Source organism: Mastigoproctus giganteus, chromosome 12 (genome assembly GCF_048544385.1).
Source record: "Mastigoproctus giganteus isolate SK-2022 chromosome 12, ASM4854438v1, whole genome shotgun sequence".
Taxonomy (NCBI): Eukaryota; Metazoa; Arthropoda; class Arachnida; order Uropygi; family Thelyphonidae; genus Mastigoproctus; species Mastigoproctus giganteus.
In genome coordinates this window covers 16,428,004-16,440,841 of record NC_143586.1, presented here as the reverse complement: position 1 = coordinate 16,440,841, position 12,838 = coordinate 16,428,004, and the positions used below count along the sequence as shown (strand labels likewise).

The 12,838-nt window shown below is 36.9% G+C and overlaps 1 protein-coding gene across 2 annotated transcripts in view; it reads left to right on the top strand.

Annotated features, from left to right (window-relative positions):
* LOC150076729 (sorting nexin-29-like) overlaps positions 1 to 12,838 on the top strand; it is a 275,665-nt gene that overhangs the window by 16,359 nt on the left and 246,468 nt on the right. For both annotated transcript variants that reach the window (XM_090386732.1, XM_090386733.1), the window contains exon 2: positions 9,405 to 9,469. In XM_090386732.1, coding sequence (XP_090242858.1) covers positions 9,405 to 9,469 — 65 coding nt within the window. The remainder of the gene's footprint in view (positions 1 to 9,404; positions 9,470 to 12,838) is intronic.

Sequence of the window (12,838 nt, the reverse complement as noted above, 5' to 3'; positions counted from 1 at the left end):
AGGCCAACTAGCCTTGAAACGGTGCTGTCTGAGTGGTGGTATCTGCCAAGAATAAGTAACTTTAGTCTTCTCCAATGGTGAAGTGTTACTTATTCGAGGTAGTGCAATACTGTGGCAACTCGTTGTGGAGGTATTCACTATATGAGATACAATTAAAATGATGCCAATTATCTACTTCGGCAGTTCACTATGAACAGAACTTGGTGCATAGGTACTAACCCATTCACTAATAAAAAAAAAATACATACATATTGATGTATAAAAAAATACATATATATACTGTGTATATATATATATATATATATATATATATACACAGTATATATATACATATGAAAATACATATAACAAGATAAAAAATACATACAAAAAAATACAAAAGGAAATGTAATCATATTGCACAACGATACCCCTTAACAGTATTGTGCAATATATAATAGCATATTACTATATGTATTTTGGAAGGTGGTGTCAAGGGCTCATTCTACATGAAATAATTTAAATAGCTGGCAGTCATACTGTCACTAGTTCTGTTAATTTTTTGTGAAAACAGATTTGACTCTTTTTGAATAGACTCATTTCTATGTTATTGGTGTGGTAGCTGGCATCAGGATTTCTGAAGTTGCAGCCGTAATTCTTGATATTGTGAATGTAATTTTTATTTGGTGTTTTCAGGATTCCTAATATGCTGCTGATTCATTGGAAACTATAAAGCTACAACTATTTTTTCAATTACAGGCAGCAGAGTTTAGAATCTCTCCTGTTGACCATGCAGACAAATCCCATTTTTCAGTTTACATTGTAAGCTCTGAAAAACCCATCACTGTATTTTCAGAAATCTTACTCTGTGATATTTTGCTTTGGACAGGAGAGATTCATCAACCTGCACCACTTGAGTAGGACCTCTGAGCTGAATTGGCTCAGTCAGCAACTTCCATGTTCATACATCTCAGAAGTACTGGTAGTAATCAACAGCCATATGTTTACTTACAGAGGTGAACTCTACAGTGGTCATTAAATTGGCAGCCGAAATCTTGTACCCTGCCAGAAAACTTCCCTTCCAAAAGGACTGAGATGTTTTGCAGGCAGAACATCTCCAAGCATAGCTGGCTAATTTTGCCATCACTCGAATCATATTGCAATTTTCATTGCTTTATTTTAGTGCATATTTAACCTGTTTTTTTTAGTGCATGCATTTCGATGTCTAATCATTAGTAATTTTAATCACAAAAGCATATCATCTCGACCAGCTGGGTCCATGCAGCTAGAAAAGTGAAGCAGACTGGAGTTAGCATTAGTAGAGGCATATGATGCAAGAAAGCAAGTTTATGCAGCATCAGCCAGAAAAAAAAAAAAAAACACGCTCCCATTTCACCCCTCTGTTCATTCCAAATACCTGTCCAGCTCAGCCTTAATTTATTTAGGCTATCAACTTCCACAACAAAAGATGGAAGTCTGTTCCACCAATCAACTACCCACTGGCTAAAGGCAAACTTCCGCACATCTATCCTACAACTGTCTTTCTTCACTTTGAGTTTATGCCCTCTCAGGTGATTATTCTGAGCAAGAGGAAGAATCTCATTACTATTGAGCATGCTCAAACCATTCAAGGCTTTATACACCTCAATCAGATCACCTTGCAGGTGCCTAGTCTCCAGACACTGTAATTTGCAAAATTTAAGCCTTTCTTTGTAAGAGCAACCCTTTGTTCCATTCACTAATCTTGTTGCCCTTCTCTGTACTCGTTCCATCAGCTCTACATCCTTCTTAAAATGAGGACTCCAGACCTCTATACAGTACTCAAAGTACTACATATGGGAAGCAGCAACCCCAGAGTGACGTATTGACTCTGTGGTACTACACTGACAGTGGTAGAGAATGAAAAGGACCTGGGATAATTGTGCAGGCAGATATGAAGTTTTCTGAGCAGTGCAGACAGTCCAAGAGTAGCTCATAGTGTCTTGTCAATGATATACAGGAATTTTTCTAGCAGGGATATGGAGGTGATTATCCCCTTATATAAGGCAATGGTCAGGCCACACCTTGAGTACTGTATACAGGTCTGGAGGCCTCATTTTAAGAAGAATGTAGAGCTGTTGGAATGAGTAGTACTGAGAAGGCCGACAAGATTAGTGAATGGAACAAAGGGTTGCTCTTACGAAGAAAGGCTTAAGTTTTGCAAATTAGTGTGTGGAGGTGTATAAAGGTATATAAAGCCTTGAATAGTTTGAGCATGCTCAATGCTGATGGAATTCTTCCTCTTGCTCAGAATAATCATTTGAGAGGGCATAAATTCAAATTGAGAAAAGAGGTGTAGGATAGATGTGCGGTTGTGATCATTAAGATCACAACTCCAGTCTGCTTCAAGGAATTAACTCTTCCTTCCCCACCTGATCCTGTATGCACAAGATGGGGAACATGGTTACAAGTGGCATTGTTTTATGCTAAAAATTCTCATTATATTTTTATAGAATCAGAATTTTTAGCATAAAATAATGCCACTTGTAACCATGAATTTTAGCATAACTGCTTGTAACCATGAATTCTTAGCATAAAATAAAAGAATATCTTGATTCCTTGGATAGTATACATTCAGTGGCTATTGGTAGTTCTACAACAATGCCTTCAGGTTCTTTGGCTAGAAAACATTTATTGTTCATCAAGACCCATTTCAGCTGGTTACCTAGTTGTATAACTGAACTTGAAATGTCAGGACTTTCTTTGATCAGTGCAATTTGAGAGGTGGAAAAAGTTGAATTGCAAATTTCAACCCTGCCTGGAGGCATATGAGAAGAAATAAGAACATACAATGATGTTTTAGAAAAGAACTGGGGATTTCATACATTAGGGAGAATAGACAGATTTATAAATGGGAAAGGAAATGAACTTCCATTTCAAATAGAGGCTTCAAAAGCTCACATTTTTAAATACAGCCCAGTCACTTCCATAGAAGTAGAAAGGTCATTCTCTGCATATAAAATGATCGTGGACAATAAATTCCATAAATTTAGATCACTTTGAGAAATATATTATTGTGTTTTGTAACAAAAATTGTTCCAGGTGTGAGTTTGAAAGAGAAACTTAAAAAAGATGTTAAAATTTTTCATAAGCGGTTTTTCATTACTTTAACATGTTGAATACAAAGAAATTGTGGTTCAATTAATTGTAATTGTAATAAATGAGTATGAGTGAAAATTGTAGTGCATATTTTAATATATTTTAGTGCATGTAATTCGATGCCTAGTCATTAGTAATTTTAATCACAAAAGCTTGTCATCTCAACCAGCTGGATCCATGCAGCTAGAAAAGTGAAACAGACTGGAGTTGTGATCATTAAAATCACTGAGGAATTTACCTCATTGTTAGGAAAGTTAGACTGGAAAAAGTCAAGTTTTAAAAGAAAAGAGTTCAGAGTGATGGGTGCATCTGGAAGATGAATTAGAGGTAGAAGATGAATGAGGCTGAGAGATTTTAATTCAGAGGAGAGAAAAAATAGGAGATTCAAAATTAGGGTCTCTGAAAGCAAGGAATATCGGGGCATATGTGCATGTACCAACTTTGAAGCAAAAAGGAGCCATAGAGCAGATAGCTAGAGAAACTGAGGTGAGTAGCAGTTGAGGCAACCAATAATTGAAATTGTCAGAAAAAGTAAGTGGAGCTTAGAAGATTGTAGAGGAAATGGATATAATTGAATTTGGAATATTGAGACTGCATATATTGTATTTTGTAATGAAAGACAAAGTTTTTGGGAGTTGCAGATAAGTTAGTTCTATTAGTTTGACTAAAAGTGAAGAAAGGGAAACATATGAATTAATGAAATTTTTGGATATAGTGTACACACAGCAAGAATACACCAAGCTTGTCATAATGTGGCCCCATGTTTGCACTACTTGTTGAGTTACCAATAGTTTTGGATTGATGTTCTATCTAGCAACTGACCTATGAACACTATTAGAGCTGTACCTTTGATATGTATGGAATATTGGATCTCACCATGATGTCCACTATTACCTCAGAAGACATTCATACTCTATGATGGAAGAGGTAGTGGTTATCAGAGTTTTGTTCTGGGGAATAAACATAAGTTTCACCACTTCAAGCCTCCAATAAGCCAAATCATAGTGTTTCACCAAATGATAATAGATGTCTACCACTGTTATTGGTGGCATTCCTGTGTGGTAAGGATATCGCATCTTTTGATATGAAGCTGCTGGTCAAGAGGTACTGTATCAGGTGATAATGTAAGTACTCACTCAAAAATAAGTGTGAAAAGCTTCATGATTATAAAAATTGTAATGCAGGGGTGGACAACCTTTATAAATGGCAGGCCAAGTAAGATGTCTGTGAGGTACATGCATTTTTTTTTAGTTTTCTACAATTTTTAGGATTAATTTTAGGATTGTTGAAATGGTGCATAATGAAAAAATTGTCATAAGCAGTTTTATGTTATTTATTGTAATATTTATACGTACACATACATATAATTAATTTTATTAATAAGAAAAACAAAATGCAAATTCAAGATAAAATTACAAAAGTACAATTATAGGAACAAAATACAAATACAATTCCAGTAACAAAAATTGCAATATTTTATTTTTTATAATATTTAATGAGAGATTTGATAATGTTTATTTTTATCAGTGAATCGCTATCTGGATCGATATTTGTTATAGCAATGCGCAGAGTGTTTTCTAAATTTACGTCAGAAATTCTGTTAATTCAAAAATATATATAATAATAAACATATTTTGAAAACAACTGTGGGCCGGATTAGTCAAGTTTGCAGTTGTTTTCAAAATTTGAAAAAGAGTTTCAAAATTTTTCAAAGAGTGTGAAAAGCTTTCATGAAGCTTTTCACACTCTTATATTTGAGTGAGTACTTACATTATCACCCGATACCTGCATCTTGACCAGAGTTGGCCCACAGGCCAGAGGTTGCCCATCCCTGCTGTAATGCATTAATAATAGAATGTGTGATGTCTTAATGCTGTGTTTGATTTGCAAACTGTAACTGTTATGTATCAAAACTGTTTTGTGCAGCCATTTTGGTACTTGCACACACCTGCTAAGATGGTGTACCATCAGAATATCTGCCAGGATGATTTTACTATTGTGTGTGAGAGAGGGAGAGACTAGCTGAAGTAGCAGATATGATATTTATCAATGATATTTATAGTTCAGATCGTTATCTTACAGATTTCTGTGAGATGAATGTTGTGTTGATTCACCCAACCCATTTATCTTGTAGAAGAGTCTGTTTGAAAAGCTGCATAGGGAAGGCTGGTTGCATGGGTCAGTTCTGTACAAAAAAAAAGGGTGTATATGAGTATATCAGTCCATTTCAAAAGTTATTGAAGTCATCAGTAGCTTTTAAAATAGACTTTGGTACAATCCCTTTGAGCTGATGTACTAATGTCTTTAGTACATAGAGGAGATGAGAGAGAGGTGATGGGGAACTAGTAGATCATATCAATAACCCTCCACAGAAGTCAAGTTTGACTTCTGTGGAGGGCTATTTGTTAAGGATACAATTCAGAATCATCACAATAAGAATGGTATATTTAACGGATCACATTGTGGACGTATGAAGGGGAATTTGTGCCTGACTAATCCAGTTAATTAGTACAGCCAAAAGAAAAAAAAAATTGTTCTCATTAACTTTCCCCCCCTCTAATAATTTATATAATCTTTGCTCAAATTTATTCAAACTATCTACCTTGCAGTCATCCATTCTCAATTTAAATTTATGACCCTGTGTGTGTGTGTGTGTGTGTGTGTGTGTGTGTGTGTGTGTGTGTGTGTGTGTGTGTGTGTGTGTGTGTGTGTGTGTGTGTGTGCGCGCGCGCGCGCGCGTGCGCACGCACACATGCACAGTTTATTAGTATTAATGAGCATGAATAGTGGCAAATGATGCTAGAGAGCAAGCTTATACAGCATCAGCAAAAAAAAAAAAAAAAAAAAGTTCTTCCTTGAATTTATTCAAAATATCCACATTCACAACAATGGGTTGAAGCCTGTTCCAGTAATCAACCACCCAGAGTAAGGATGCCATCAGCATTTAGTTTACTGAAACTGAATCCATTCAAATCCTTAAACACCTGAATCAGGTCTCCACAGCTGTTTCATTATTGGACACTGCAGTTTTCAGAACTGAAGTCTTTCTTGTTAAGAGTAACAAGAAAAACTTCAGAATTATCACACCTACTGACTGATATTATTGCTCTTCTCTGCACTTTTTCCAACAGATCCACATCCTTCTTAAAATGTGGTCTTTAGACCTGTATGTAGTACTCAAGATGTAGCTTAACTATTGCATTATACAACAGGATAATCACCTCCTTGTTCCTGCTAGAAAAATTTCTGTATATCATTGACAGAACCGTATGAGTTGTCCTAGCAGATGGTTTGCCCTGTATACAATTACCTCATAGTTTTTTGTTCTCTTCCATCTTGGGTGTTGAAGTTGGTATAATATTCTGGGATTGCTAAATAAGCTGATTTGAAATTTTAAAACTCAGTTTCCACTTCTCAGCTGTCTGCCTGATTTTTCTGTCATGTTGCAGTAGTACATCTTAATTTGGTAGGGTAGTCATTAACAACCCTGCCAACCTTTGTATTATCAGACTTAAGATATTAAACTTGATATTATGCCTTCATTTGTATCTTAATAAATATTGAAATTTGTAAATAGGACCTGACACCACACCCAGAAGAACCCCACTAATAACGTTAACCTTCAATCAGTAAATTAACAATCTGTTATCAATAACAACACCTTGCTCTAAGTGTCACACTGCTCCAATTTGTACAACAGTTATTCATGTGGAACAATATAAAAAGCTTTACTGAAAATCTAAGTATATTATGTCAAAATTATTTTTGTATACAGTTCCTTTGTAACTACCTCATTGCAGTTAGTCAGCCTGCTTACACAAGATCTCCCATTAACAAATTTGGTTCTGATTGCCATATAACAGCATTCCTGTCAACATGGTCCTACATTACTTTAACCACTGACTTCATTATTTTCCCTGTCACAGAAGCCAACAGCTTACAGGTGTGTAATTACCCACATTTCTGTTTGACACTGCCCTTGTGAATAGAAAAGTCATTTGCATATCTCCAATATGTAGGCACTTCCCCCTCCCCTGCCAAATTCACAAATGCTCTTATAAGTATTGCTAAAAGTTTTCTTACCTCTTTTGCTGCTTCCTTTAACTGGATAGTTTCCATGTACCCAATGCCATTCATGTTATCAGGTGCCTTATTTACTTTTAGCTGCAAGAATTATTTTCCCATTTCATGTTTTTACCAGTATGTATCAACTCAGATATCATTAAATCATTTAGCTCTCATTTAAATTTCTGAAAATTGTAATTTTCAAGAAATGTGCATGAAGTAAGATTATTTCAATGAACAGAAGTAGAAGCAATAAATGTGTAGATCTACCAGATTAACTTTTGGTAAGTTTATTAACTCCGAACTTACCAAAAGTTAGTTTTGTAAATTTGGAGTTAGCTGTAGTAGTAGTGGTATGTGATGCAAGAAAGTAAGCTTATGCAGCATCAGCCGAAAAAAAAAAAAAAAATTACAAATCAATTCCCTCTAAATGTTTGTCCAGTTCCTCCTTAAATTTATTTAACCTATCAATTTCCACAACAACAGATGGAAGTTTGTTCCAGCAATTAACCACCTGCTGGCTAAAGGAAAATTTCCGCACATCTATTCTACCTCTGTCTTTCCTCAATTTGAATTTATGCCCCTTTACATTCGTAATCTGAACAAATGGAAGAATCCCATCAGAATTCAGCATGCTCAACCCATTTAATGCCTTATACATCTCAATCAGATCACATCGCAGGTGCCTAGTCTCCAGCCGCTGCAATTTGCAGGACTTAAGCCTCTCTTGGTAAGAGGATCCCTTCATTCTCCTCACCAATCTTGTTGCCTTTCTCTGTACACATTCAAGCAAATCTACATCCTTCCAAAAATGAGGCCTCCAGACCTGTATGCAGTACTCAAGGCGTGGCCTGACCATTGCCTTATACAGAGGGACAATCATCTCCTTTTCCCTGCTAGCAAAATTCCTATATATCATTGACAAAACCCCATGACCTGCCCTGGCAGCCTGTTTGCATTGCTCAGAAAACTTCATATCTGACTGCACAATTACTCCCAGGTCTTTTTCATTTTCTACCACCTTAAGTGTAGTACCACACAGTTGGTATGTTTCTCTGGGATTACTTCTACCCATAAGCAGTACTTTGCATTTGTCAAGGTTAAACTTCAGTTGCCACTTCTTGGCCCATCTGCCCAAATTTTCTAGATCCTGTTGCAGTAGCACACTGCCATTACTGTCATTAACAACCCTGACAACCTTTGTATCATCTGCAAACTTCGGCACTAAGCATGTTATACCTTCATCAATATCATTGATAAATATACAAAACAACTGTGAATAGATGTTGATCAGTTGAGTCCTGATTCAGACTGGTTTTAAAAAAAGAAGTTAAATGACATACTTGTTTAGAAGAACTGTACTCATGGAAGTATCAATAGAATGGAAATATCAACTTTGAAGTAAAACTTACTAATTAGCAAAATGATTAACAAGTAAACTAATTTAGTTGTATCGTGTTTAATTATTAAGTTTCTATGGATTTAATTTTAATTTCTTTCTAGATTTAATAATTCAAATTTGGCCTTACGATGAATTTTTCAGACAAATCAAAAATTTTTCATATAAAAATTTAGTTTAGCTCTTATTATGCTGTTTGTGGAGTAATGTATTCTTGATAACTATACAAAAATAGAATTTGGAAAATTTGTTTAATCTGGAAAATGGTGTTCACATCTTTTTGTTTATTCCATTTACTTTACTTAACTTAATTAATGTATTACATTTTAAGGGCATTTTATTCACTTTTTGAGATAGTATGATATTATCCTATGTGCCATGCTATCATTCATAATATTTAAACATTTTTCTCATGTATGATGTATCCTTGTCAACTTTTCATGTGCATGACAGTTGTTAGATTAGTTTTTAATTAGCGTTTTTATTTGTTGTATTTATTATTCATTTTTAGTAACTGTATTTAATTGTTAAAATTAAACATTTTTCAAATTCTTTAAAGTTACCTTTCCATTTAATAGTTGCAATTGCTCTTAGCTTTTCTATTACAAGGGTTTCAGCATTTAATGAAAATTAGACTATAGTAACATTGTTTTTAGCCTGTTGCATCTCATTTCCAGTTAAACATATTATTGAAGCAGTATCTCTTAATATATTCACACATTGACTAATTGGAAATTATTTAGTTTAGCAAAGTTTCAGAGATAATGGGTTGTTTGTGATGTTTCATTTATTTATTTATTTTTATTATTGTGCATCATTATAGGCAATGATTCTTCAGTTCCAGAACACCAAACTTTGTTGTCAAGGTTGCTTGACGCAGTTAAGCAGGTAAATATGATTTTTTTTTTTGATGCTTATTAATTTTGTAATAAATATTTTTCAGTAGAGAAATTCTTAAGTGCTTACTTGTCCTTAATGCCATGCTGCTTCAATATGCATATAAAATTCCTCTGTAAAATACTTCTGTACAAATTGGAGCAGTCTGGCATTAAGGGAAAGTTACTGCTATGGATAAATGGATGGTTGAGTGGGAAAAGACAGAGTGGTTATCAGTGAGCACTGCCCTACTTGGGCAAATGTTATTAGTGAAGGCCCCCAGGATTCAGTGCTCGATCCATTGTCATTTTCTGTATTTCTTAATGACACTGATGAAGACATATCAGGCTTAATGTTTAAGTTTGCAGTTGGTACGAAGGTTGGCAGGATGATTAATGATTGCTACTGCAACAAGATCTAGAAAAATTAGGCAGACGAGATATGAAGTGGCAATTGAAGTTTAACATTGGCAAATACACCGATGAGGCAAAACATTATGACCGTTGAGTCATTATGAAAATCGAAGCAACTGCAGGTGAACTATGGCACATGCATGGGGTCGGGACACGGTATAAAAAACAACTGATACTGAGCTCCGTTAATGTGTTACTCTCATTCTTCAGATGGGAAAGGCAGCAGACTTAAGTGAGTTTGACAAAGGCCAAATTGTAATGGCCAGACGACTGGGTCAGAGCATATCCAAAACGGCACGGCTGGTGGGGTGCTCATGGTCAGCAGTGGTTAATACCTACCGAAAGTGTTCTGAGGAGGGGGAACCCATGAACTGCCAGTGAGGTGTTGGATGACCATGGTTCATTGATGCTCGAAGTGAGCGAAGGCTCTCCCGGATGGTGCGTGGCAACAGAAGGGCGACTAGTGCAACCCGGCAGTAATTGGAATGCTGATGATGGGAGTAATGTACACACAGTACATCCAACCCTGTTGAAAATGGAGCTGCATAGCTGCAGGCCACTCCGAGTGCCCATACTGACCACGGTTCACCGGCGACAGTGCCTACAATGGGCACGCAAACATCGAAACTGGACCTTGAGTGATTGGAAGAAGGTCGTCTGGTCTGATGAATCACGTCCTGTTGCACCATGTGGATGGCCAGGTACATGTGCATCATTTACCTGGGGATGTGACTAGATTGCACCTGGATGCACTGTGGGATGAACACAAGCTGGTGGTGGTGTCATGCTTCGGGAGATGTTCTGCTGGGATACCCTGGGTCCAGTCATCCATGTGCCGGGCGTTCTGACGTCTACCACCTACCTAAACATCATTGCTGACCAGGTACACCCTTTCATGGCAACGGTCTTCCCCTCTGGTGGTGCTGTCTTTCAACAAGATAATGCGCCATGCCACACTACCCGAATTATTCGAGACTGGTTCACAGAAATGAAGAAGACTTCCAGGTATTGCCCTGGCCTCCAAATTCCCCAGACATCAATCCCACGAGCATCTGTGGTTTGTGTTGGAACAGCAACTCCGATCTGCGGCTTCTCAACCTTACAGGAGTTAAAGGATCAGCTTATTACGTGTTGGTACTAGATACCACAAGACACATTTAGAAATCTTGTAGCACCCATGCCTTGCCGGGTACGAGCTGTTTTGGCTGCAAGTGGAAGACCAACATCATATTAGGTAGGTGGTCATAATGTTTTGGCTCATCGATGTATAAGGTACTGCATGTGGGTAGCAGTAATCCCAAATTAATGTACCAACTGTATGGTACCACATCAGGATAGTAAAGAATGAAAAAACTTGGAAGAAACTGTGCAGTCAGATATACACTGTTCTCTGAGTAGCATAATCAGGCTGCCAGGACAGCTCATGGAGTTTTGTCAATGATATAAAGAAATTTTGCCATCAGGGATAAGAAAGTGGTTATCCCATTGTATAAGGGAATGGTTAGGCCATATCATGAGTGCTGCATGCATGCATCTGTGGAAGCCTCATTTTAGGAAGGATGTTGATCTTGGAGCAGGTGCAGAAAAGAGTGATGAGATTAGTAAGAGAAACAAAAAGCTGCTGTTAAGGGAAAAATCTTCAGTTTAGCGAATTGCAGCATTTGAAGACTTGGCACCTGTGTGAGGAGATCTGATTGAGATGTGACTCAATCCATTCGGGGCCATTCTGCTTTCTGTTAACCCATATGACTTATGGGATTTTCTTAAGATACTGTTTACTCATACTACATATCATTTAATTGCTAGACAGAATGTGGTTAAGTCTCCAGGAAAGGACACTATTATATCACAATGCTACAGCAGACCAATGCAGCAATTAAGGTTATGCTTGTCAAGGTGTGATTATTACTACCTGAGAACAAAGATATTTTAACAGTTCACAATTAAAATATTAGAGTATTTCTTCTGCTCTCCCTCTCTAATTTCTGTTTCTTTACTCTATATATTTCTTCTGTCCCATTCTTTCATGTTTAAAATTGTTAGTATTAACAGTGCTAAAATGATGCAAGGAAGCAAGCTTATATGGTGTAGTCCCTAGGCAAGGAAATATGTTTGACTGTAAATAACAACACTGTTTTAAATATATATTTTAATTAATTCTGGTGCAATAGATTGGCATGCATAAAGATAAAAAAAAGAAGAAAAAAAAAAGATATCTGTTCAATATGGCTGTCATTTTGGTCTTTATAAAATTCTAGTCTTTTGGATACAGTGCAAACACTTAGCAGGGCACAATGAGTCTTCATCAGATGTGTATGTTTTCAAATTCTCTGACTGTTAATTTCTGAAACAGTGAATATGTCTTGTAATAGACATTCTCTCAGATATGCCAGCAAGTTGTACTTGCTACCTGGGAGTCTAAAACGCTGATGGAACTGATATTCGGGTGACATTCAAGTCAAGTGGACCTAATTTCGGTGAAGTCCGGACAGTCTGTTACAGCCAAATCCTCTACATGCACCTTCACAATGGTGGGACTGTTAGTAATTCTGGGTATAACCCCCATGCACAAGCACACTGTGGGTGACCAACCAGGTGTGAACCAATGTAAGCAGGGGTCGAGGTGTGGTGCCCACACCACATGGAGGAATGCCGGCCCTCTGTGTTACCAGGCAATACTAGGTGGTAGATGACTCTCATCAACAGGTGCAATACCATCACTTTGCTTATTGGAGGCTTGAAGAGCGGAACTTAGCTCTGGAGACTAAACATGGGTTCCACCCATGTTTAGTCTCCAGAGCTAAGTTCCGGTCAACCCTTCCCCACCTCTTCCATCATGCAGTATGACTGATGACTTTTGAGTTTATGATGAACATCATGGCGAAATCCAATCTTCCTTACATTTCTAGGATTCAGCTCTAAAATGGTGTTTGCAGGCTGGCCACTAGTTACTACATCGTACCGAACC